Source organism: Canis aureus, chromosome 20 (genome assembly GCF_053574225.1).
Source record: "Canis aureus isolate CA01 chromosome 20, VMU_Caureus_v.1.0, whole genome shotgun sequence".
Lineage (NCBI taxonomy): Eukaryota > Metazoa > Chordata > Mammalia > Carnivora > Canidae > Canis > Canis aureus.
The window spans coordinates 9,341,732-9,368,155 of NC_135630.1; the positions used below are offsets into that span (position 1 = coordinate 9,341,732).

At 43.7% G+C, this 26,424-nt stretch overlaps 1 protein-coding gene across 5 annotated transcripts in view; it reads right to left on the reverse strand.

The window, feature by feature from the left end:
- Positions 1–548: 548 nt before the first annotated feature.
- NOCT (nocturnin) overlaps positions 549–26,424 on the reverse strand; it is a 30,398-nt gene continuing 4,522 nt past the window's right edge. The window contains exons 1-4 of one of the 5 annotated variants that reach the window (XM_077861016.1): positions 24,974–25,068; positions 23,283–23,451; positions 4,263–4,532; positions 549–2,518 (exon numbers count right to left, since the gene is read on the reverse strand). In XM_077861016.1, coding sequence (XP_077717142.1) covers positions 1,683–2,518; positions 4,263–4,524 — 1,098 coding nt within the window. In that variant the 5' untranslated portion in view covers positions 4,525–4,532; positions 23,283–23,451; positions 24,974–25,068 and the 3' untranslated portion in view covers positions 549–1,682. Of the gene's footprint in view, positions 2,519–4,262; positions 4,533–7,726; positions 7,765–18,875; positions 19,034–21,877; positions 22,164–23,282; positions 23,452–24,973; positions 25,069–26,424 lie in introns of those variants that run through there. The other 4 variants (XM_077861013.1, XM_077861012.1, XM_077861015.1 and 1 more) reach the window with 4 other exon arrangements.

Sequence of the window (26,424 nt, forward strand, 5' to 3'; positions counted from 1 at the left end):
CTGTTAATTTATACACTGGTGGACAACATTTGAAATTCAAACATTTTTTTGGCTTTCATACTCATCCGGATTTGCTCATCTTATGGCTGTTGTGATAGTTTCTCTTCAGGTTGGTGTATTTTGGGGCACGCAAACAATACCTAATGACCGTATACAAGACCTAATGCCTGTATCAATCAGCTTTTGGTTTCTCAACAGCATATGAGTACCATTCTCATGCTAGGATTTCAACCAAATAACATTTGGTACGGATGCTCTTCCTGCTTGACATTACAATGTACTGAAAACCTTGTTTGTTTCAAAGGTAGTTCCGATGCAGAATATTTGGGTGAACCATTTTGGGGAATTCCAACCTTGATGCCTAGAGATGTTACATAAGCATAGATGCCTTCAGTGTGCAGCTACAAATCCACCTTTGTCCACTTTAAAAATGAAGGTCTGTGTGTAAATAGTAATCCATTACTGTGGGTCACCAGGTTAACAGTATTCAAAGATCAAATGTACTCCCAGGTTCTTTCTGGACTAAAAAGACAAGATATTAAAAGCACTAGCTTTAAAAGACCATTTATTATTCTTAAATATTTACAACTCACGGGTTATCAATTTATCACCAACAGGTTATTTGTTAGGATTTTGTTTGAAAGGGGCTTCACCTTGTTATCTTTACCACTTTTATTTCGTCGGAACAGAATTCCAGGTTACCTTTCTAAGTTTTTACACTCTTCTAGATGTTTTGGACTAGCCACCTGGCTATCTTAGGAGATTTCAAGGACAGCTTTGTTAATAGGCTTCCTAGTTTCCCATTTCTGAAAAGAAGGCCCCACTTACTTTCTTAGCTACTGCCACATAGCAGTTCCTAAATAACCTAGTGTGAAAAGCACGTCCAATACAAATAGACATTGAGTGACCTCAAATGTATACCATAGCCTTCTAATGGAAAACGCTTAAGCGTGTAACACTGATTCAATAATGAAGACTGATTGGCCAAGGAATCTCTTTAAGAAACCCAACAATGGGAACATGGAGGCATAGCAAGGATTACTTATAAAGAAAGTATCAAGGACACCTGATATGTCCACTTATAGAACAAACAAAAAGCCCCGTCTAAATAGTCCCTTTGTATACTACTAGACCCCCAAATAAAAAGATCTTAGAGATTTAAGAAAATCACTATAAATTACTCTATATAACTTATGTTCTGCGTGGTTTTAAAACATTCACAATGCTCTAATTACTTAATCTTACATGAAAATATAAAAAAAATAAATATTGCCATGCATACCTTGCTGACATTGTAACAACCACAAATAAATAACCTGAAATGCTGTCTAGAGGAATTGTTCTTGTATACTTGTTAATTATGGAGGGCTCAAGCAAGTCTATCCTTAATCTGAAAAGGCTACAAAACAAACCTAATTTTTAATGCCCTTAAATGATGAAAATGTAACGCTAAGGGAAAGAAAATCCTACAAGCTAAAACTGGAGTGCAAACACCTTTTTTGCTATAGGTTTTAAGGAAAACGTTTGTAGACTAATGGGGATTCCTTCCCAAGGGCATGCTGGAAACATGGAAAATGATGTAAGAGAAACTGGGAATCCTTCCTCAAGCAACTTATCCTATTTCAGTTTCCTGAAACATCCCTGGTTAAGACTCTGGTGATTAAAGAGACATAGACAAGCATTTATAAAAGTCCATCAGGTTCCTCGTTAAAGCTGAAGTCACACACTAGAGACAGGTGGTCTGAAGGATAATTAAAAGATGGTAGGCGGTTGGGTCCAATCTGTTCTTCTGTGAGCAAATCAAGAGCTGACTTCACACTTAGAGCATGTTTAGAATACCAGATATAATCCAGTGTATGCCGGCACTCCCCTGAGGTCCGGATCTTCCAGGTAGTATACGGAGGTTCTGACTGCCCATCAGCACTCAGCAGCTTGTACGCACTGTTCAGGTTGAGGCTGGAGGAAGCAAAGTGCTTGTAGACCTCCTCTGTTGGCTCTGCATTGAAGTCCCCACAAACAATGAGGGGAATCTTGGCTCCTTGGGTGATGTTCTGCAGGTTCTGGAGAAGGTCACAGCCTTGAGCTGAGCGAAATCGTTCCCAGCCTGTACGTGCTTTTAAGTGAGTGACAGCAATACAGAACTGTCGACTGGACTCCTTGCACTCCAGAGTTTGTGCAATGGCCACCTGATTGGTTTTCAATGTCATGGCCGTCAGCCTAATATTGGCACTATTGACTAACTTGAATCGGTTCTGGAGAAAAAACAAGGCACAGCCATCTGGTCCATTGTTGTGTTCTACATCTAGACAAGGTGACCAGGGCTTTGGGAAAAACGTGCCCTGATAGCCCAATCTACTGAGGAGTGGTTGAAAGGTGTCAAAATAGTGGTCCACCTCTTGGAGACATAATATATCGGGCTGGTAGGCTAGAATTTCTTCTAGGATGAGACATTTCCTTTCTTCCCACTTGAGGGCTTCCACAGGGCATTGTACAAAGTTGTCTTTTCCTTCTCCAAGAGCTGAAATAAAAAAGCCAGTCAGTTGTCACAGGGTAGTTAGAAGTCATGGTTCTATAGTAGCTAAGTACCTGGCAAGTCTCTTTCGGTTTGACACGACTCAAGACCCTCAGAATGCTTTCTCTACTTCAGATGCTTTGGGCGATTCTTGTCTGTCTAAACTGTATTAATCTATCAAACTGAGGTGCCTGGGTGGCTCAGTCAGTTAACATCCATCCAGTACCTCTTGATTTTGGCTCAGGTTACAATCTCAGGGTCGTGAGACTAAGCCCTGCGTTGGACCCTGCTCTGCGTGGAGCCTGCTTCAGATTCTCTCTCCCCTTCTGCCTGTCCCCCAGGCTCATGCGTGCACATGTCTGTGCTCGCTCTCTCAAAAAAACAAAACAAACAAACAAACAAACAAAAACAGGGGCGCCTGGGGTGCTCAGCGGTTGAGCATCTGCCTTCAGCCCAGGGCGTGATCCTGGATATCCAGGATCGAGTCCCACATCAGGCTCCCTGCATGGAGCCTGTTTCTCCCTCTGCCTGCGTCTCTGCCTCTCAATCTGTGTCTCTCATGAATAAATAAAATCTTTTTTAAAAAAATTAAAAAAATAAGAAGTAAAAAACCCCCAAAACCAAACAAAAAAAGCTACCAAACTAAATAATCTCTTACTATTCAGATAAAGGAAGCTATTTATTTTCTTTCATATTAAAACTATTTCATGTAACTGTATACTAGGACATAAGAGCTTAAATTTTTAGCCTTAAACAGTGTTCTTTACAGTCCCTGGGATCTAAACCATGTCGATGAAAAATATATTTAACTTTTTATGTCAATTAAAAAAAAAGATTTTATTTTTAAGTAATCCCTACACCAAACATGGGGCTTGAACTCACAACCCATGATCAAGAGTCGCATGCTCTACTGACGGAGTCAGCCAGGTGCCCCATCTATAATTTTAACACTATGTAATGAGTCATATGAACCAATGTGGATGGAACCTATCTTAAATAGGCAGCTTTTCCTACTTATGGACGAACACCTAGGAGGATAAAAAAACAAATCTAAGATGGAAAAGTCGGTATATGCCCTTCTTTAAAAAGCTGCCTTGCTTCTTAAAATTTCAACTGCTACATGAAAGGGGGTAATACTACAGAGTTCACTAATACATTTTAAGCAGACCTAGGTTGTCCTTTCTACCGTAACAAAGTAACATTTTAACTAACATTTTAACGAATAAAGAACTAAAGCAATGATCTCTTTGGCTTCAAGTTACAGAGACACACACAGGTGGGAATCTGGCTTCCACACTCGCACCACCTCACTACCCCCAGAGAGTCCCCCCCATTCCTTGAAGAAAGTTATACATGTTACCCCTTCAGCAGGTTTAGTTTCTCCCTTGCAAGTGTTATCTTGGTGCTGAGGAATGAGAGAGGCAACAGAAGTTTGAGGCTAATAAAACACAAGGTCCTTTAAATACGGACATGCTGGGAAGTAGATACTGTATTAGGATAGCCTGCAAACATGGAAGGTAAGGTATAAATCTTGAGTGCAAGATTTATTTGTACAAACTGGATGGGCTTCTTTCTTTCCCTCCCCTTCTGGGAGCTCCTCACGGCTGCCCTAAGTCACCCAATCCTCCTACACCTCTACCTGCCCACACCTCTTCCCTCCACATAACACATCAGTGCTCCAGGCACGTACAGAAACGGAAAGGCAGTCATAGCAAACTTAACTGCTCAGGCACAAATGCATCAGACATACCTTGGGCAAGAATGTTCCACTGCATGACTCGAATAGGTGGGTGGCTACTGGGGCAGTCTGTCCTCAGATCCACAAAATCCCTCTGGAACCGGGGAGGTCGAGTGTGCAGGACAGCCCTGCATTCCTCAAGGAGTTCTTTGGGATCAATGGGCTCCAGATGTTCAGAGTCAGGTGATACCAAATATTCTGGGTGCTGGGAGGCAGCACTGCCGTTCAGTGTCTTGGCAAGAGCACTATAGAGTCTGCTCGTACCGTTTCCCATGGAACACACTGCAGAAAAGAAAGGCACAATCATACACTCAGTTCCCTTTTCTGCCCTTCTTCCATTTTCACTCAGCTCAACTAGAAGATAAAATATTTATTGTTCCATAGAAGCCAAAGGAACTCCACTGAGGGCAATGTTGCCAGGTTCATGTATGAAGCATTTCCACAGAGGTGGTGGCTTACAGGGGTTTCCAGGTTCTAGCTTCCTACTAGGGCAGGTTAACTGAAATACTATGTTCATAACAGCCTCTGATTAAGATAAATCTTTTAAGGGAGATATACCTTGATCTTTATGTCCTCTTCCAGTTTAGGATTTCTTTGTAACTTACAGACCCAGTCTTATTATGAAAGCAGGGCATGACAAAAATCCACATTCGTCTTTCTACATGTTTTAATAAAAACTTGAAGGCCAGTTTGTAAAAAGCCAGATGTTAGAAAACCCGTGATAATCCTGGAGAAAAGATCAGGTGATAGCAGGCTGCTGCTCTGGCCACCTCATCTATACAGATCCCTCTGTTACGGAAAGTGAAAGCTGGGTTAAATCCATATCCATTTTTTCTTAAATGTTAATTATCCATCAGAGCTCTGGCTTTCTGCAGGACTCTGAACATCACTGAGCAATAGAGTCTATAATATCAATTGCCAGATGTTTTAAGAATCCAGAAAAAGGGTTGGAGGTAGAAGGGGTAAGAGAAGGTTGCCCACATTTCCTGGGATCCTGGAAAGAGAAATGATATGGAGAGGAGCAGGATCACACAGAGCTCAGTGCGTTTCCTAGTGCTTCACTCTTTATCCTGATAGATTATAATTCACTGAGGAGAGGAGAGCACGATCTCCCACTATTTAGCTCAAGGGAAGCTGCACCTGGAAGCAAGTGACCGCTCTTTCTGGCTCCTCATTACAGTATAACTTAGGGTCAAGTTTTTGCTTGGAATAACCTCCAAGATTCTGTATATGACAAACCGTGGTAGGGAGGAATCTGGATTTCCGTACCACATCCATATCCTTGCCTCTCGAGAGAAACACAGTTTTCTAGTAAAATACATAATCTGGCAGGCTGTTGACGGAATCTGAAGCCAGCAGTCAATCATGTTCACTGATAGAGGTCACAAAAGCAAATTCAAATATTTACCACCAAATGTTCTTAAATATCAAGGTCAATAAGCATGCACGCATGCTCTGTTGTTCCTTTTCATCAACTCAATGTAGACGTGGTCTTTTTCCCCAGTAAGAATACTAGATTAAGGCAAAGAAACGCATTACCCCATTTAAGTGTACGTGCAGCCTCAAGCAAGCCTGTTTGTTCTCTCACACACATACATGCGCAAATGCATGCACACACTTGTTTCCAGTCTGATTTGAGCATATTAAATTATTTTTAATCAATCTGCTTGCCTATCTGAGTGCATGGGTCCAGAGGAAGGAATTTTCTTCTCAAGTGGTAGTACAACTTTGAAAATCTTTCTTCTGTACTTCTAGTTTTTAAGAAAAAAGAAGTTAACGGTCTTACTGGTTGGTTTCTCAAGTGTAGTCTACAGAGCAGTAGCACCACCCAAACTGTACACCAAAATGTCACAGGGGCACCACGGGGCAGGTTACATTTGAAACATATGGCAATGTTTGACATACGTCAGGCTGGAAGCACACTATTGGCCTATTGTGGTAGTTCAGTTAACAGGTTTGCTCCACTCTTTTTGATGTATCATTGTCAAGCAGAGTTGTGGGGTCGTTATTGTGATAAAAAGCAAGTATGCAAAATTGAACATGAAAGATGGTCCAGGGATCCCTGGGTGATGCAGCGGTTTGGCGCCTGCCTTTGGCCCAGGGCGCGATCCTGGAGACCCGGGATCGAATCCCGCGTCGGGCTCCCGGTGCCTGGAGCCTGCTTCTCCCTCTGCCTGTGTCTCTGCCTCTCTCTCTCTCTCTCTCTCTATCATAAATAAATAAAAATTAAAAAAATAAAATCTTAAAAAAAAAAAAAAAAAGATGGTCCAACAGGACTCCAAGGTTTGACGAGTTATGTGAAGCCAGATTAAACCATCCTGAACCTTTGACGTGGATGGAACTGGAGGGTATTATGCTGAGTGAAATAAGTCAATCGGAGAAGGATGAAGGACAAACATTATATGGTCTCATTCATTTGGGGAATATAAAAAATAGTGATAGGGAATAAAGGGGAAAGGAGAAAAAATGAGTGGGAAATATCAGAAAGGAGACAGAACATGAGAGACTCTTAACTCTGGAAAACAAACTAGGGGTGGGGGAAGGGAGAGTGGAGGTGACTGGGTGACGGGCACTGAGGGGGGCACTTGATGGGATGAGCACTGGGTGTTATTTTATATGTTGGCAAATTGAACACCAATAAAAAATAAATTTATAAATAAATATAAACCATTCTGAACCACACTTCCTTCTAAAGTTAGAAAAACCTTCACATAAAGAGCAACATCCATTTCAGCCAATGAAAGCGTACCAGATATACATGCCCAGAAAGCAAATAAAAACTGTATCTTAATACAAATGACCTGAAAGTCACTAAGAAAATGACAGGATAGTCTAAGTCAATTAGAAAACTCAGAAATTAGCAACAAAAGAGAATTAGGTAATAAGAAAATGAGATAGTGGCAAATATATGTGCTTAATTTAAGCAAAGATCCAATATACAGGTAATAGGAATTCTTGTAGCAGGAAAACCAATGCAAGGAAATGAAATGAATACTTAACTATAAATCAAGAAAGTTTTTAGAATACAAAATTTCAATCATGCAGGGTTGAATTAATTTCTGGAGATATAATTTCAGCATGTAACTGTAGTTAACAACTGTATTGTATTCTTGAAATCTTTTAAGAGAGTAGATCTTAAGTGATTTCAACACACACACACACACACACACACAGTAACTGTGAAGTTGAAAATGTGTTAATTAGCTCAGTTGAAGTAATCATTTCACAATGCATATGTATACCAAAACATCATGTAGTATATCTTAAATATATACTATTTTTATCTGTATTAATTTCAATTAGCTGGAAAAAAATAAAATGATTTTTTAATTTTTTTAATAAAATGGTTTAAAAGAAAAAAATTATGTAAGGTTAGAAAAGACAGACACAAAGGTCTTTTATCTAAAAAAAAGAAAAAAGAAAAAAAACTGGAAAAAAAATACTTGAAACTATGTATTGAAAAACACAACACATACCTGAGAATATCAACCCAGAATGACCAACACCAAATGGACTGTAAACAGAAAAAAAAATCTCTTGGGCATCCAGGCAGAAACATTAAGTAACTTATAAGGAAAATAAGAGTATCACCAGACTGCAACTGCAATGTTTTATGCCAAGAGAAAACGAAGTTACATATTTTAAATTTATAACTCAAACTTTATATATAAAGCTCCTCCATATGTGGGCAGAGAATTTATATCCAGCATGGAAAATTGACTCCATGAGCCTTTCTTGAGGAAACTATAGAGCAGGGCTGACAAACTGTAGCCAGGCATATTTTTGTACAGTCCTCTAAGAATGGTTTTAAAGGGTTGTTAAACACACAGACTCACACATACACACAGTATGGAATAGGATCTCTCCCCTTGTGCTCTCCCCCCCCCCATCTCTGTCAAATAAATAATTTTTTTTTTAAAAAGCAAGACTCTGGGACCTGTGGGTGGCTCAGTGGTTGAGCATCTGCCTTTGGCTCAAGGCGTGACCCCGGGGTCCTGGGATCGAGTCCCTGCAGGGAGCCTGCTTCTCTCTCTGCCTGGGTCTCTGCCTCTCTCTCTCTCTCTCTGTGTCTCTCATGAGTAAATAAATAAAATATTAAAAATAAACGAACCTACAGCAAGTCAGAAAATCAAGTCTAAATGAGGTTAAGAGAGTACAATATGTAACAGCTGTCTAATCCCACAACGAACTTGTGAAAACTTATACAACTAAAAGGGGGAAGGACAGGGACCAGAATAAGGAAAATATATTCAATTTTGTAAATTTTATTAAAAAAATTTTAAACTGGGGGTGCCTGATTTAGTTGCAAGAGCCTACAGTTCTTCATCTCAGGGTTGTGAGTTCAAGCCCCACATGAGTGTAGAGGTTACTAAAAAAAAAAAAAAGAAAAAAAGAAAAACTTTAATTGTAAAGCATTTACAGTAATCATAATTAGTGGCAGGATTTGATTGTTACTGTGACATTGTTGTGTAGATGTGAAACGAAGCAAATGAATATTCTGATTCCATCATTCTCTATTGTCTTTTTTGGGGTTTAGCCTATAAATGCATTTTCAAAACTATGAACTACAACACTCAAGGAAAACACTCTTGGTAAAGGCAACTCATTTTGGACCACCAGCAGATTATTTAAAGTTTGATCATCTATCTTATTTGGCCTCTCAGTCTTCTGGTGGTTTTCAAAAATTAAATCTACCCTCAAAAGACAAAGCTTTGCAGCAAAAAAGATGAACTGTAGCATGACTAAGTAGTAAGGCCTTGAAAGGGACAGGCATCCACAGACCAATTACCATCCAGTTCTATCACGGTTTAGCTGTGCACAACTCTCTAGACCTGCTTATAGACCTTTCAAATCAGGGCTTTCTAAAGGATCCTAATTTCCTCAAGATTTTTTGGGAAAACGCATCCAGGTTAGAACAAGTGGCGACTTCAAAATAACATGTTATTTGTACTACACATATTTATATTAAGAAAACTTGCATGTACTGTTAAGAATGACTTTTGTTCCTCTATTTGAGACCCATAATGGACACTTTCATGTGTTAACAGTACAGGTGACTCTGAACAACACAAGTTTGAAGATGTGATCCAATTATATGTGGATTTTTTTATAGTACAGTACTCTAGGTGTATTTCCTCTTCCTTATGATTTTCTTAAAGAGCACTTTCTTTTCTCAAGAATACAGTATATAACACAACATACAAAATATGTGCTAGGGCAGCCCGGGGGGCTTGGTGGTTTAGCGCCACCTTCAGCCCAGGGCATGATCCTGGGGACCCAGGATCGGGTCCCACATCGGGCTCCCTGCATGGAGCCTGCTTATCCCTCTGCTTGTGTCCCTGCCTCTCTCTCTGTGTCTCTCATGAATAAATACATAAAATCTTAAAACAAAGCAAAATATGTGCTAGTCAACTGCTTATGTTCAGCAAGGCTTCTGGTCAACAGATTAGTACAGTTTTGGAGGAATCAAATTACATGCAAATTTTTGATCATGCAGGGGTTTGGTTCCCCCACCTTCCTTGTGTTGTTCAACAGTCCATTGTACTTGGGTATGAAATACCTGAAAATAACCTTTAAAAATGTTTTACTAGCATAGACCTTTTGCTATTATTTCACTGTAGTTTCATTTGCCTGAGAAAGAGGTCATTAGGCTAAATTTCAAATGAGAGACTAGGTGGAGGGGTATTGTTAGGAAGTATTTATTATAGTCCTGTACTCTGCTCCTTGGATCTTATAGGAAACTCAGAAATGGTCCCTAAGGTGGACTGATGCAAATGTGAACATCAATTTATGTAATAACAAAGCGACCCAGCACAAGCCTTCTAATACTAAAGTACCTAGGAAGCTGATTAATGAATCAACCTGTTGCATAGTGAGCCTGAATGAAGAGAGTGCGCCAGATGATTTGAAAGATGTCTCTGCCAGTCCACTCTTCTGCACACTCAAGGGCCCCCTGTGTGTCAGGTTCTGTCCTCATAGTACACTCTGCAATTTAATCACCTCTACCTTTTCCTCTTTCGGGTGTGGTCTGGAGCAAAACTCTAATCTTCGTAATCTAGTCTAATTGCACAGTCCTTAGAGACAATTGGCCGGGCGGTAAGTTAATTTTACAATCTTATTTCCCTATGCTGAGTTTCAGGAAGGGCACTTCATTTTTTTTTTCTTTTTTTAGGAAGGGCACTTCAAACCAGTAAGATACATGTTGATCTTTTCTCTCAAGAATTTGGGGAAAGGTTAATACACATGAACTAATGAGAGAAAAACTGAGTGCTTACTATGTGGATGGGCTAGGGTATAATAAGGGTTAAAGCAGGATAGGTAACAGTAATCAGAAAAACACTGTAAAAAAAATAAGACTTAAAATATGGAACTTTAATTCCATATTAATTCCAAATGACTAAGCCATTTCCTTGGTCCATCATAGGTCGCCACCATAATTTCTTGCCTCACTCTCCCAAACACACAGACACTAGATACCAGACACATTCTGGCCCACTGCAGGTGGATCACTGAATAGACTAAAATCTCTGTCCTCAGGGAGCTTATACTGTAGTATGAGCTTTAAGACAATGGTCACATGGTGAAAAGTACCATGGAGAAAAATAAAAGAAGAGGAAATAGGGAATGCTGGTGACTGGGGAGTTGTTGATTTACACGGGATGCTCAAGGAAGTCTCACTAAAAGATGGAATTTGAGCAGAGAGACCTGAAGGTGGTAAGGAAATAAATCTGGAAGTCTTAATGGAGATCCAGTGGAAGAACCTTCTGGACAGAAGGAACAGCAAATGCAAAAGCCCTGAGAAAGGAACATGTTTGGCAAGGTTGATAAACAGGAACACACTGAAATGATTTACAGAATGAATGAGAGAGGAAGTCAGTGAGACAGTAAGGACAGGAGGGCAGATTATAGGGCATTGTAAGCCATTCAAAGTACCTGAGCTTTTATCTGAGATGGGAAGCCACAGGAGAACTGTAAGCAGGAATAAGAATCTCATTTACATTTAAAAAAAAATCTCATTGGGGATGCTTGGGGGGCTCAATCTGTTAGGTGACAGACTCCTGGTTTTGGCTCAGGTCATGATCTCAGGGTTGTGAGATCAAGCCCCACGTTGGGCTTCACGCTGGGCAGGGAGCCTGCTTAAGATTCTCTTCCTCTGCCCTTCCCCCATGCCTCCTCTCACTATAAAAAAAAATAAAATAAATAAAAAATAAAAAAAAACCTCACTGGCTGATGTATTAAAAATATACTACATTGCAGGAAAATAAGAGGAGACATAGAAAACCCAGTAGAGGATAATTAACAATCATCTGGCAAAAGACAGTGGTGGCTTAGAGTTGTGATGATAGCCGTTAAAGTGGCTGGATTCTGAATAAATCTAATTTGAGCCATGAAGTTTTAGTGATAACCTGGATGTGGCCTGAGAGAAAACAAATAGTCAAAAAGGTCCCGAAGGTTGCCAGCAGAGCAGCTAGAAAGATGACGCTGCCAGTACCAGCCAGGAAGATTTGATGGTTGGCCAAATAGGAGTTTGGCAATTAGACAGGACTGAGGCTTAGGAGAGAGGAGTACACTGGAAATAAATGGTTGGGAGAAGTCCATGGACACTGAAGACTGAAGTGAGTTGAGAGAAAACACGTCTAAGGGCTGAGCTCTGGGGCAAACTGGGGAAGATGTGGTGAAAATCTGAGGATGACATGCCAGAGAAGCAGGAGAAGAGGAAGGGGAGCATGATCTTCCTGGAAACAAAGTAAACAAAGTGTTTCATCCATGAAGTAGTTACCGCCAGTGTCAAACACTACTGACAGTTCCAGGAAAATGAAGTCTGAGACCATCTGGATTTAGCAGCATGGAAAACTTCAGTGGCTTTAACGAGCAATTTTCAATTTTTGGTGGAGTTGTGGGGAAAAGAGGAGCTAGGACAGAGCAGAGAACCAATCTGAGGAAATTTTGCCCTGAAAGAGTTGAGAGAAATGGAGCAGTGGCTAGGGATGGAGGCAAGAGAATTTTTGGAGGCTATTATTATACATGCTTGTTTGCTAATGGCGATACAATAAAGGGAAAACCACAGAAGCAGGAGACTTTGGACCTGATGGGCATGCGGGAGCCCACAAATCCCTCTCCTCCCAAAGCTCTATAAACCTAAGGAGAACTCTCAAAACCAACCATTTCAACGCTCTGAATATGGATCAAAGGCATACAGCAAAAAGGAGCTTTGATATTCATGGGAGCTTCTGGACTTCAGGAAAGAAGAGTATAATCTGCGATACTCCTGCACCAGAGCTAGTCCCCCCAGCCCCTCAAGCTCTATGGGAGTAGTTCAATTAGTACAGCAAAGAGACTGAATTATCAAGCCCAGGCTCTGATGCTTCACTGGTATGTCTACCAAATATTTATTTATTTATTTATTTATTTATTTATTTATTTATTTATTTATTTAAATTTCACTCATTTATGACAGTCACACACACAGAGAGAGAGAGAGGCAGAGACACAGGCAGAAGGAGAAGCAGGCTCCATGCACCGGGAGCCTGATGTGGGATTCGATCCCGGGTCTCCAGGATCACGCCCTGGGCCAAAGGCAGGCGCCAAACCGCTGCGCCACCCAGGGATCCCTCCAAATATTTAAATAAGAAATGATACCACTCCTTCACAAACTGCCATTTATTGCTTCCCATGAACAGCCCCTCTGGAAGACAGTTTGGCAGGTTTTTATAATTTTTAAGATTTATTTATTTATGATAGACATAGAGAGAGGCAGAGACACAGGCAGAGGGAGAAGCAGGCTCCATGCCGGGAGCCCTATGTGGGACTCGATCCCGGGACTCCAGGATCATGCCCTGGGCCAAAGGCAGGCGCTAAACCACTGAGCCACCCAAGGATCCCCAAGGTTTTTATAAATTAAACACAAGACTAACCATATGGCCCAGAACTCCTGCCCCTAGGTATTTTACCTACAGTAACCTGAAAACTTATGTTCATGCAAAAAACATATGTACAAAAACGTTAGGAAGCAGTTTTATTAATAACTGCCCCAAACTGGAAGCAACCAAGATGCCCTTCACCATGGAATGGTAAACTACTGTAGCACATCACATCCTAATAATAAAACAGTACCCAGGAATGAAAAGGAACAAATTGTTGATTTGCAAGATTCATACATGTAACATGGATGAATCTCAAATGTATTTTGTAAATCAAAGAAGCCAGACCCTAAAACTTACATATTATATGGTTTTGTTCATACGACATTCTGGAAAAGGCAAAACTATCTGGATTGGTAGCTGCCAGAGGATGGGTGGGCAGGGGTAGGGGGACAGTGGTGGCTGACTAGGGGAATTTTGAGGGTGAGGGAACTGCTCTGTACGGCCCTAGGCTGGGATATACACAACCCCATGCATTCGTCAAAATCCATACAACCATCCATCAAAAAGAAGAAACTTTAACATGCACAAATTGAAAATACCAATCAGAAGACGGAACAATCAGGACAGAATGTAGATTTCGACATACGAACCTAACTGTAGTACAAATGTATGGCAATCTTACAAAAGGGATTCAAGTGAAAAAAGAGCTGTGATCTGAGTAATTTCGGGAAACAGCGTTTTAATGGGAAACTACCCAGCTCAAGCCTAAAGGAACTGTACTCCAGTGAGGAAAGTTTCTCACGGGGGTGGCAGGTGTTAACAGCTCCAGAACTGCTTCGCATACACATTGGGGCTGAAGAAGGGGCGGACAGTGGAGGGTGGGAACCATATTTCTCACTGAAAGAGGCAAGTTACAGACAAAGGAAATAAGGAAATAAGCCAGGATGAATTAAGCAGTACTGAGCTAGAGTCAGAAGTCTCAGGATGAATCCATGTTTCACTGACTATACACACAGGTGTACAGATAGAGATAAATTACAGACACGTATATTGTAGGACTCTGATTTTCCACATGCTGTCTGCCATTAGCTAACCATTTAGCTATCTCTGCCATCTAGCTGCTTTTCCCCCATGCTACAAACATATATTTTATATCTTCATATGTCCAGAATTATTGTGAGGATAAAATAAAGACAGGAATCTAAAGCATTTTTAAATAAAATATAACATTACATCTAAGGAATTCTGCTTGCATTTATTTATTTACTTATTTGTGATAGAGAGAGAGAGAGAGAGAGAGAGAGAGAGAGAGGCAGAGACACAGGAGGAGGGAGAAGCAGGCTCCATGCTGGGAGCCCGACACAGGACTCAATCCAGGGACTCAAGGATCGCACCCTGGGCCAAAGGCAGGCACTAAACTGCTGAGCCAGCCAGGGATCCCCTGCATTTATTTGTGGCCTGAGATGGTCCCGATGCCTTGTCTAATCACTCCTCAGCAGATACTGCATTTCTGTGGTGATGAACACATTAGGTTAAAAATGTCATTAAAAAAAGTCATTTCACATGTCACTCTGTGAGCATATATAATAAATGCATATGAATATTTATATACTTATATGTCTAACTTGGTAGGATACATATTTTAAGCCAACGTAAAAACTGAAGCAACAAATGAAGCCTATGTTCCCAACTCAGTACACACCGTGGCATATATAAATATCTAATGAGCTTCACAAAATGATTATTTCTTCTGCAGGAATGCTGGTCTTGACCCAATGAAATTGAGTTAACAGCCCACTAATGAAGCTGTTCTAGCAGCGGTTCTCCAAGGGTGCCCTATAGACCCTTGGGGATGTTTGAGACCCTTTTATTTTTTTTGAGACCCTTTTAAAGGTATGCGTGGCTCTTACTTTCATAATAATACTAATACACCATTTTTCTGTTTATCCACAAACATGTTAAAACTGCTTTTGCCTTAACATGAATCAAGCATTGGCATCAGACCATCAGTAGCCATAGTATTCTTCACCACCACACACACTCAGTTTTTTAAAAAAGTCAGTTTTACTTAAAAACATCCTTAATGAGGCAGTGGTATTTTTGTTAAATCTGGAACCTTGATAACATGTCTTTTTAAGGTTATTTATTTATTCATTCATTCATGAGAGACAGAGGGATAGCAGGCTCCCTGCAGGGAGCTCGGTGGGACCCCACGCCAGGACTCCAGGATCACACCCTGAGCAGAGGGCAGGCGCTCAAACACTGAGCCATCCAGGCATCCAGATAACATGTGTCTTTTTATATGTGACAATGGAAAATACGTATAAAGCACTTTTGCTGCATACCAAAATTCAATGTCTTACAGAAAAGTACTTGAGTTGCAAAATGAATAGCCCCCTTTTTCACAGAGCACCATTTTCACCTGAAGGTAAACCTGACCAAGTATAGTTAATCAGATAAGGACATCAGGCATTTTCACTAAAATGTGTGAGGGACGCCTGGGTGGCTCGGCAGTTGAGCGTCTGCCTTTGGCCCAGGGCGTGATCCCAGGATCCAGGATCGAGTCCCACATAGGGCTCCTTGTGGGGAGCCTGCTTCTCCCTCTGTCTGTGTCTCTGCCTCTGTGTGTCTGTCATGAATAAATAAATAAAATCTTTTAAAAAAATGTGTAAGTGAGCCTGTCACTTTAAGGAAAATAAAAGATAGTTATTTGCATCAATGATAAAAATTTTCACGTGAGGGGTGCCTGGGTGGCTCAGTCGATTAAGAGGCTGCCTTTGGCTCAGATTGTGATCCCAGGGTCCTGGGATCAAGCCCCATACCGGGAAGCCTGTTTCTCCCTCTCCCTGTGGCTCCCTCTGCTATGTGCGCTGTCAAATAAATAAATAGAATCTTTAAAAAAAATTTTTTTTTCAAGTGAAAACTTTGGAAAACTTTTACCTGACATCAGGGGCATGACAGGTTCAAAATACTTAAAGACTTCTGAGAAGATGGGTAGTATATTAACTAATGCTATTTTCTGATACTGTATAATATTTGAAAGATCTGCATAACCCAGGTAACCAACATTTTCCAAATGACAGATAACAAAATCACTCATGGATTAAAAAATTCAAAACAACATATCATTGATTTTAATGTAACAATACAAAAAGTTCATTGATAACGGCACCATGTAGCAAATGACTACTAACATAGAAACTACCACAAATAACCAAAATTATCTAAAAATGCTGTTAAGGGATCCCTGGGTGGCGCAGTGGTTTGGCGCCTGCCTTTGGCCCAGGGCGCGATCCTGGAGACCTGGGATCGAATCCCACGTCGGGCTCCCAGTGCATGGAGCCTGCTTCTCCCTCTGCCTGTGTCTCTGCCTCTCTCTCTCTCTCTCTCTGTGACTATCATAAATAAATAAAAATTAAAAAAAAAAAATAAATAAAAAAAATAAAAAAAAATAAAAATGCCGTTAAAAGTAATTTTTTTTTAAAGTAATTTTTTTCCAACTACATACCTGTGAGACTGGATTTTCCTCATTGACTTTTTTTAAAGATTTATTTATTTATTCATTCATTCAGAGAGAGAGAGAGAGAGAGACAGGCAGAGGGAGAAGTAGGCTCCATGCAGGGAGCCCGACATGAGACTCGATCCCTGGACCCCAGGATCACTCCCTGGGCTGAAGGCGGCGCTAAACTGCTGTGCCACCGGGGCTGCCCTTCTTCATTGACTTTAACCAAAACAACTTATTGAACGTAGAAGCAGATATGAGAGTTCTAGCTGTCTCCTATTAAGCCAGACTTCTTCAAGAGATTTTCAAAAATGTAAAACAATGCCACTCTTCTAATTTTTTTGCTTTGAAAAATATAGCTACTTTTCCATAAAAATGTTATTTATGGGGGCAGCCCGAGTGGCTCAGCGGTTTAGCGCCTGCCTGCAGCCCAGGGCGTGATCCTGGAGACTCGGGATGGAGTCCCATGTCGGGCTCCCTGCATGGAGCCTGCTTCTTCCTCTGCCTGTGTCTCTGCCTCTCTCTAAAATCTTTCAAAAAAAAGTTATTTATTTTAATACTGATTTTATTAAGTGACTTGATATTTTTACATTTCTCATGTGCTACTTTCTAACATATTTATCGATACGTATACCAAATATAACCCACATAAACAAAAGTTCTTTAGGCCCTCAAAATTTAAGACTAAAAAAAGGATCCAGTAAGTAAAAAGTGAGAATTTCTATTCTAGATCAACCACCTTAAAAGTGCAGACATCCTGTTTTGGGAGACAAGGCAATCTCCTGGAAAGAAAATGAAAACTTTTTTTTTTAATCTAAGAAAAAAAAAAAAAAGCAATAGATTGAAAGCAGACATGTCACTTAAATCAGGTGAACACAAAGCACATATCTAAATTTGTTTTAGGGACGCCTGGTGGCTCAATCCACTAAGTATCTGCCTCCACTCAGGCCAGGATCCCAGAGTCCTGGGATTGAGCCCCACTGCTCATGAGCAAGCAAGCCCGTGCGTGTGCTCTTTCCACCCACATAAGGACTGCAGTGTAGTAATAAGGCTATGTCATCTTGAAAACAAAAGCAAGCTAAATATATGGGGCACTTCTCTCTTCCCCCCATCCTAAAAATGCCAGCAGCAGCTAATAATGATTACTGAATCCTTAACATGCACCATTTACAAATTCTTCTGCCTGCTTTGATTGCATTTTCAATTAAATCTCATTACAAATCCTAAGAGGTAGCTGCTCTTATTATGCCCTTTTCACAATGAGGAAGTAACTTAGTAACAGTTCTCATTGTTTCTTACCTGTTTTTAAAAAGATAATGTTTATTTTTCTTTTAGAGTATGAACCAATTTAAAAAAATTATTTCCATTTGTAAACAGATTTCAAGCCATTGTACTTAGCTTTATGCCATAATAGGGGTTGCTATATGGAGCTCTGTGAAAACTGTCCAAGGTTCAGAACAGCTCAACATCCAAAGCCAATTTCCCCAGGTGAGATAGCACAAATAATTCATCCCTATGATAATTAAGATGTTGAAAAGTACAAAATCTTGCCAAAACCTCTGTTAAACTTTATTTGGCACTCATACTGCCTTCTAGGTGGGTTTTACATGTATTTGTGGAGATGGGTATTTTTTATTTGACCCTATACTGCCTCGCTGCTATCTTATTTTATAGAACAGATAAATCTTCCCTCTTTCATAATAGCCTTTAAAGATTTGCCAGAGAATTGAGATTTAGATTCCTGAAGTACAGTGGCAGTATGTAAACAACGCCCATTTACTCATCTCTTTCCTAGAAAACAAAGCAAAAGTGGGCTAATCAGTAAAATACAGAACACACGTTTACTCTTTATGTCACCAACTAACTATATGTGCTTCTGAAGCAATAGGCAGAGACCGCAACACAAGCTCCCAGGTGTCAACCATCAGAGGGAAATGAACGGGGTTTAATGAAACACTTTCACACCAATAATCAAGACGCTGGATGAGAACGCTAACAGTTGAGACCCCAACTGACCAGGCTTTCCGTTCCAAGCATCCTAACAGCACCGAGAAATCACACCAGAAAGATCTCTCTCCACGCAGTGTGTCTCGAGTTACCCAGCAGTTGCATATCCTGGCCTTTGCCCGAACAATTCAGTCTGTGAATAATTTCTCTCACAATTAATTTGAGTTTCGTCTCCTGAATCTGTGACTTGGTCCAAAAAAAACAGATCAAACACCCAAACCAAACAAACCCCAAGGTAATCTGCATACACACCTGGGAAGCTGCTGGAGCTGACCAACCTCGGCCCAAGAAAACCTCACACGACAGAGCACACGGAACTGTAAAGGACAGACGTCACACGAAGGCTGGGGGAACGGCAAACTTCTGCTGCCATCTACTGGCCACTGTTGAACCATTCCAGAAAATCCAGCTGGCTCAGCAGCAGACTCCCACTAGGCTTCCCGGATAAACGTGGCCTTCAGGACCAGTGAGTGCTAACACCGGTAAGACGAGCAACATGACCAGCCTGGATGCTTATCTAATACTTACTGAAGAAATCAATAAAGATTTATGGCCTCCCGGCCTGCGCAGCTTTATCAATCAAGCCCTCTTTTTTTTTATTTATTTATTTATTTATTTATTTATTTATTTATTTATTTATTTATTTATTTATTTATTTATTTATTATTTATGATAGACCTAGAGAGAGAGAGAGAGAGAGAGAGGCAGAGACACAGGAGGAGGGAGAAGCAGGCTCCATGCCAGGAGCCCGACACGGGACTCAATCCCGGGACTCCAGGATCACGCCCTGGGCCAGAGGCAGGCGCTAAACCGCTGAGCCACCCAGGGATCCCCCAAGCCCTCTTTCTTACACCTGGTTAGCTTTGCTTATTAAATTGTCCTTGGTATTTGTACCACAATCCTGGTCCTTTACCTATTAGACTCTAAGTTCCAAGAGGGAAGGGACTGTGTCTACCTCGTTTACTTCCTCAAATACCTAGCCCATAAAAGGAAAGATGCTGAAACTAATAACACCACTAAGTGCTAACTATCCTGGACTTAAAATTTTAAAAATAAAGAAAAAAGAAAAGATGCCAAGAGACAGCAAAGTGCCACGGAGTCCTGTCAACTCTGCCAGAGGAGCTGCCTCACGCTGATGGAGGACCGTGGTACCGGTTAGGGTCTTAAGAACTCCTTGGGCTCTTTCAGGGATGAGGTCACTAAGGCTCACAAGTTTAAGTCACTTGTCTCAAGACACTGTGAAAGATAACTCTTTCTAGAATTTTGTGAGATCGTAGTTGGGGCCCTCTCTCCGTGTTAGTACGGAGGCCCACCTGGTCCATGCACATGATCACCTTCAAACTTTGTGTAGGACTGTGGACGTGAAGCACATTAATTCCTGGATCCTGTGGACTAAGGGCCAATTTAGGAAGATACTATTTTCCGGTGGGGGTTAAATACTGTAGTCGGTGTCCAGTCTTCAAATCTATTGCTGAGCACCGCTGACTGACCGTGACGGGCCGCACAGACCACTTAGCAGGCAAGTCCGTTAGTACAGAAAGTCCTGTGACCAAAGCTCCAACTTTTCTCAGGTAAGATCAGGCTGCAGGGATCCCCGGGTGCCTCAGCGGGTGAGCGCCCGCCTTCGGCCCAGGCCGTGACCCTGGGGTCCCAGGATCGAGTCCCGCGTCGGGATCCCTGCAGGGAGCCCGCTTCTCCCTCGGCCTGTCTCTCTGTCCCCCCACCCCCCCGTGTCTATCATTAATAAATTATCTTAAAAAAAAAAAAAAAACCCACATCAGGCTACAGTTCAGCAGACGCGAACACAGCCCTAGACACGGGCACGCAGGTTGGGCCGCCTCGCTTCAACTCCCAGCTCCTCCTCCTCCGAACAGGATCCCGGACCAGTTATTCGCCTCTTTTGTCCTCGTTTCTTCATGTGGGGGTCACGCTCTCTTCACTGGGTGACCGTGAGGTCGCAGTTCCCCTGGACGCCCCGGGAACCCTCAGGTCAGTGAAGGGTCGCTCCCGTCCCACTCGGCGAGCGCACTTCCGGGGTCGGCCCCCCCCCACCCCCCGTCCAGCGCCGTCTGACAGAAACGTACGGACGCGAGGGGTCGGAGAGGGGGCGAGGGGTGGGCACGCAGCGTTTCCGGATGGCACAAGAGCTGGGGCCCGGCCCTGGAGGGGGCCTGAGGGGGCGGCTGCGGCGGCGCCAGATGCCGGGGGAGGGCCGGCCGGGACCCTCAACCCACCGGGTCTACAAACACGAGGCCCGCGAGCCAGCCTGGCAAGCCGCGTGGCCCTCCGCAGGTCGGGTCGAGGCAGCCCCCCGCCCCGCCGGAGGGGACCCCCCGAGGCAGCCTCCCGCCCCGCTGGAGGGGACCCCCCGAGGCAGCCCCCCGCCCCGCAGGAGGGGACCCCCCCGAGGCAGCCTCCCGCCCCACTGGAGGGGACCCCCCGAGGCAGCCCCGCCGCCCCGCCGGAGGGGACCCCCCGAGGCAGCCTCCCGCCCCGCTGGAGGGGACCCCCCGAGGCAGCCCCCCGCCCCACTGGAGGGGACCCCCCGAGGCAGCCTCCCGCCCCGCAGGAGGGGACCCCCCGAGGCAGCCCCGCCGCCCCGCCGGAGGGGACCCCCCGAGGCAGCCTCCCGCCCCACTGGAGGGGACCCCCCGAGGCAGCCCCCCGCCCCACTGGAGGGGACCCCCCGAGGCAGCCCCGCCGCCCCGCCGGAGGGGACCCCCCGAGGCAGCCTCCCGCCCCGCTGGAGGGGACCCCCCGAGGCAGCCTCCCGCCCCGCAGGAGGGGACCCCCCGAGGCAGCCCCGCCGCCCCGCCGGAGGGGACCCCCCGAGGCAGCCTCCCGCCCCACTGGAGGGGACCCCCCGAGGCAGCCCCCCGCCCCACTGGAGGGGACCCCCCGAGGCAGCCCCGCCGCCCCGCCGGAGGGGACCCCCCGAGGCAGCCTCCCGCCCCGCTGGAGGGGACCCCCCGAGGCAGCCTCCCGCCCCGCAGGAGGGGACCCCCCGAGGCAGCCCCGCCGCCCCGCCGGAGGGGACCCCCCGAGGCAGCCTCCCGCCCCGCTGGAGGGGACCCCCCGAGGCAGCCCCCCGCCCCGCCGGAGGGGACCCCCCGAGGCAGCCCCGCCGCCCCGCAGGAGGGGACCCCCCCGAGGCAGCCTCCCGCCCCACTGGAGGGGACCCCCCGAGGCAGCCTCCCGCCCCGCAGGAGGGGACCCCCCGAGGCAGCCCCGCCGCCCCGCCGGAGGGGACCCACCGCCTCCACAAGCCCGGCTCTTCCCGCGGCGTCCTCTGAGGTGAGAGGTGAAAAGGCAGAAACTGACTGAATCTGGCGGGACAACCGTTCCCGGCTCCGAAACGAAGCCTGCGTTACCACAGGGCGCCCCAGAGAGCGGCCCATTTGTACAGCTGGGAATGCAAAGGAACGCTCTGCTGCGGGTGCGGGTGCGGGTGCGGGTGCGCGTGCGGGTGCGCGATCCGAGCCCACCGACCACAGCCCCGCCTGCGCTGCTGCGGATCGTGCACATTTTTTAATGTTTGGGGAAAAAAAATTCACCATGATACTATTTCATGGCAAGGGAAACTATAGGAAATTGGAATTTCGGTGTCTGTAAGCTGACGTGTTGTCCATGGCCCCTTCCACACTCGCGCGGTAGCGGAGTCGCCGGGACGCAGATGCATGGGCCCCAAAGCCTAAAATATTTCCCACCTTACAGCACAAGTTTGCAGATCCCTGTTCTAGATTATATTGCACTGAAATCAATCGCCAGTTTGTATATATTTCACAAAACCAATGAAAAATTTTCAGTCACTGAAATAGGGGAAGACAATCTTCACGTATGAATTTCCACCGCCTGAGGGCCTGGGTAGGGCCTGGCTGGTGAAGCGTCGGCCTTCAGCACAGATCAGGATCCAGGGGTCCTGGGATCAGTCCTGCATCCCGCTCCCTCCTCGGCAGGGAGCCTACAGCTCCCTCTCCCCCTACCCCTGCTCATGCTCGCTCTCTTACAAAAATAATAAAAATCTTTAAGTTAAGGAAAAAAAAAATTCCATGGCCTCCCTTGAATAATTAAAGCACATGTACGGAAAAGAATGATCTTCCACAATCTGAAGTAAAACTGTAAACAGCTTTAAAAATCTCTATTCCTACCACTCATTTTTATTTTTTTATTTTTTTATTTTTTTTCCTACCACTCATTTTTAAAATGGGAATTGAAACAATTAAAAAAATAAAATGGGAATTGATAGGTTACACTCAATAGGTCACTCGGCATGAAGTAGAACATACATTCACTTTTCCTTCCTAAGAGCTTTCAGGAATAAACTATGTGTGTCAAAATTTTTAAAAAGAATGAAACAATAGACAAGAAAGGATGCCATCAATGTGCCCAAGGTTCCAGGAAAGCAGAAACGGGCAGGTTGGCGTTAGCAGAGAAACCAGAGTGGAGGAAAACCAGCACAAGTTACCAAAGTACATGAAACATGGTTCTTCCCAAGGGACCTCTGAAGAAACTCCAAGCTGAGTCAACAGAGACAAAGGGCAGGGGGGGCAGGGGGTCAAGTGTTAGGGTAAGTCCATTTAACAGGGGCTTTTGAAGCAGCTGTGCTGGTTACTCTACTTTCCCCTCTCCTAGATAGAAGCTGGCAAAGGTGGTTTCTACCTGGGGCAGAATCAGAGAACACGTCCCAAAAAAGTCGGAGCTATGTCTTGGAAGGGCTATCAAGGGTGAGAGACCTAAAGGCAAGGCGGACTAGAGGCTCAGGCACAGGAGCAGGAGACTCTTGATCTCGGGGTCACGAGTTTGAGCCCTCTGCTGGGTGCAGAGATCACTAAAAAAAAAAAAAAAATACATAAAAGATCAAGGTCTAAGTCTGATCACAAGAAAATTTTAGAAGTACAGTAAGGAGTTTACGCAGATTAGCACTCACAGAAAGAAGCCTTCCTAGCTTTGGCAAAGGTGGAGGCCTCCAGCCCGCTCCCTCTTCGGGGTGCCTACCTGTCCACCCACCGTGTGACTTTCCCATTCACAGGACACGGAAACTGCTCTCCCCTTTAGGAGACACCCGTGGGAGGAACAGGCATATAGAGCTATGGATATTTAAAGCTACAGGAGAGTCCTGTGGACACAAAACAAGAATGGGATTCTAGAATTAGAGAATATCTAGAAATTTTAAATGACTGCAATAGAAATATTCAGGAAACCTCACAAAATGGAGAAGAGATAAAGACATTAAAAATGAGAGAAGACACAGGACAGATCCACATGGCCACCAATCTGTCTAACAGGAGTTTAAGAACATGAAAAGATGACAGGGTTGATAAAATGATCCAAAAACTAACAGAGTTTTTCCTTTGCTAAAGAAAGGTATGCTTTCAGATTAAATGGGCTCCCTCAATGCTGTGACATTTTTCCTGATGGAATTTTGGAACATAAAGGATTAAGAGGGCAGCCTGGGTGGCGCAGCGGTTTAGCGCCGCCTTCGGCCCAGGTCGTGATCCTGGAGATCCAGGATCGAGTCCCACGTTGGCTCCCTGCATGGAGCCTCCTACTCCCTCTGCCTGTGTCTCTGCCTCTCTCTCTCAATCCTCTCTGTGTGTTCTCATGAATAAATAAATAAAATCTTAAAAAAAAAAAAAAAGGATTAAGAAAAATCCTGTAAGCTTCTAGAAATACTCAATAGACATTTAAAGTTTTGAAAGCAAGATTATTAATGGGCATTTGTTACTCGTAATTTTCTAAAAACTGAATTTTAAAAATCATAATGACTTTTTTCCAAATAAAATTCAGAACAATGAACCACCTAAAAGAGAAACTAATTCCAGAATACCTCAGCAAACCTATCTGACGTATATACAATTTCAAAGACAAAGTTCTTTCAGCAGTCCCTCCGTAATCCACAATAACAAAACATAAAAAAGAAATATAAAACTATTATATTAAAGGTATCTTTAGAATCTGCAAACTAGGGGTGCCTGGATGGCTCAGTCAGTTAAGCGTCTGCCTTCGGCTCGGGTCATGATGCCTGGATCGCCCCACCTCGGGCTCCTGGCTCAGTGTGCTTCTCCCTCTCCCTGCTCATGCACTTTGGCTAACTGTTCCTCTTTCAAATAAATAAATACAATCTTTAAAAAGAAAAAAGAATCTGCACACTAATTTACTTTGTACCCTGTCACAAGTGTATCTGCAGGTTGGCAATGTACCTACTCAAGGACTGGAAGCTCAAAGAGCTGGGGGAAAGGAAGACAGTGGGAGGAGGCACAATAGGGACTCCCTGAACATCCTACTGCAACTGTTCTCTGCTGTAATTTTGTCTGCATTGTAACTTTACTTTCCTAGACTTTTCATACTACCTCTTTTCTGAAGATGGAATAAAACTGGCTTTAAAATTTTCCTTTTGGGGTACTTGAGTGGCTCAGTCGGTTAAGCACCTGACTCCTGTTTTTGGCTCAGGTCATGATCTCAGGGTTCCTTTAAAAAAAAAAAAAATTCTTATTTATTCTTGAGAGACATAGGCAGAGACCCAGGTAGAGGGAGAAGTAGGCCCCCTGCAGAAAGAGCCTGATGCAGGGACACAGGGACTGGACCCTGCGATTCTGGGATCACGCCCTGAGCCAAGGGCAGAGCTCAACTACTGAGTCACTCAGGCGTCCCTGATGAGGGTTCTGAGATTGAGCCCTGGGCTCTGAGCTGGGTGTGGAGCCTACTTGAGATTCTCTCTCTCTGCACCTCCTCTTCCCGAGCTCACTTGTGCTCCCTCTCTCTCTCAAAGTATATACACATACATGTATGTATAACACATATATGTGTGTTTGTATGACACATATATTTGTATAGGATACACATATATATAATCCTCCTTCCTCCATAATCCCTCATAATCCAATAGCAGAATCTAACTTTTGGAGGCATGAGAATCAATGTATCAGTAAGAAACTTCTGGCAGGCTTTTGTGCATTTAGTAAAACAAATGTCCTCACTGGCTGGGTGTCCACCTGTGTTGTAACTGGCTGTCCTCCAGGCTATACACCAGAATCACCAGATGCTCAGGCCCCACGTGAGAAGATCAGAATAGGCCCACACATTTTTTGATGCTGGAAGGAGAAAAAAGTATCTTTTGGGGAGGGAGCATTCAAATATGACAATAATAATTTTCTTTATCCCTCTTTTTCCAAAGCATGCCTGCCCAGATCCCTGACACAGAATTCATGGTACCTGGTATGTTAAGTGTTCCTTTGACACCACGCAGAGACAAGAGAACAGCTAAAATTATCCACTTGAGGTCCTACTCCCTGTGGGAAGGCTGGCTTTTGCCTATTTTTTTTTTTCTTTTAAAGATTTACTTATTAGAGAGAGAGCAAACACGCAAATAAGAGGTAGGGAGGGGTGGAGACAAGGCGTCTGAGTCTGGGGTTGATCTCACAACCCTAAAATTATGACTCCAGCTGAAGTCAAGACTCAGATGCTTAACAGAATGAGCCACCCAGGTGGCTATCCACTTGGCCTATTCTAACAATAAACCCAAAACATTTTACCTGTTTTTCACGAAAGTACAAAGAAGTATGAAGCCAAATATCGGTGCACATCTTTGAATTTCCCAGTATTTATTCAAGCATATAAATCCTGAGAATTTAAGCAAATAAAGATGCTTCCTCCCTTCCGCCGCCTAGTTCCACGAAATCAGAAAATAATTGCTTCACGTCTCCATTAGCAGACATCATCGAAACCTACACGGTATATTTACCCACCTACCCACGCCCGAGGTTGTACAAGTCAGTCTCAAGTTTTTCCTTACTGAGCTTTC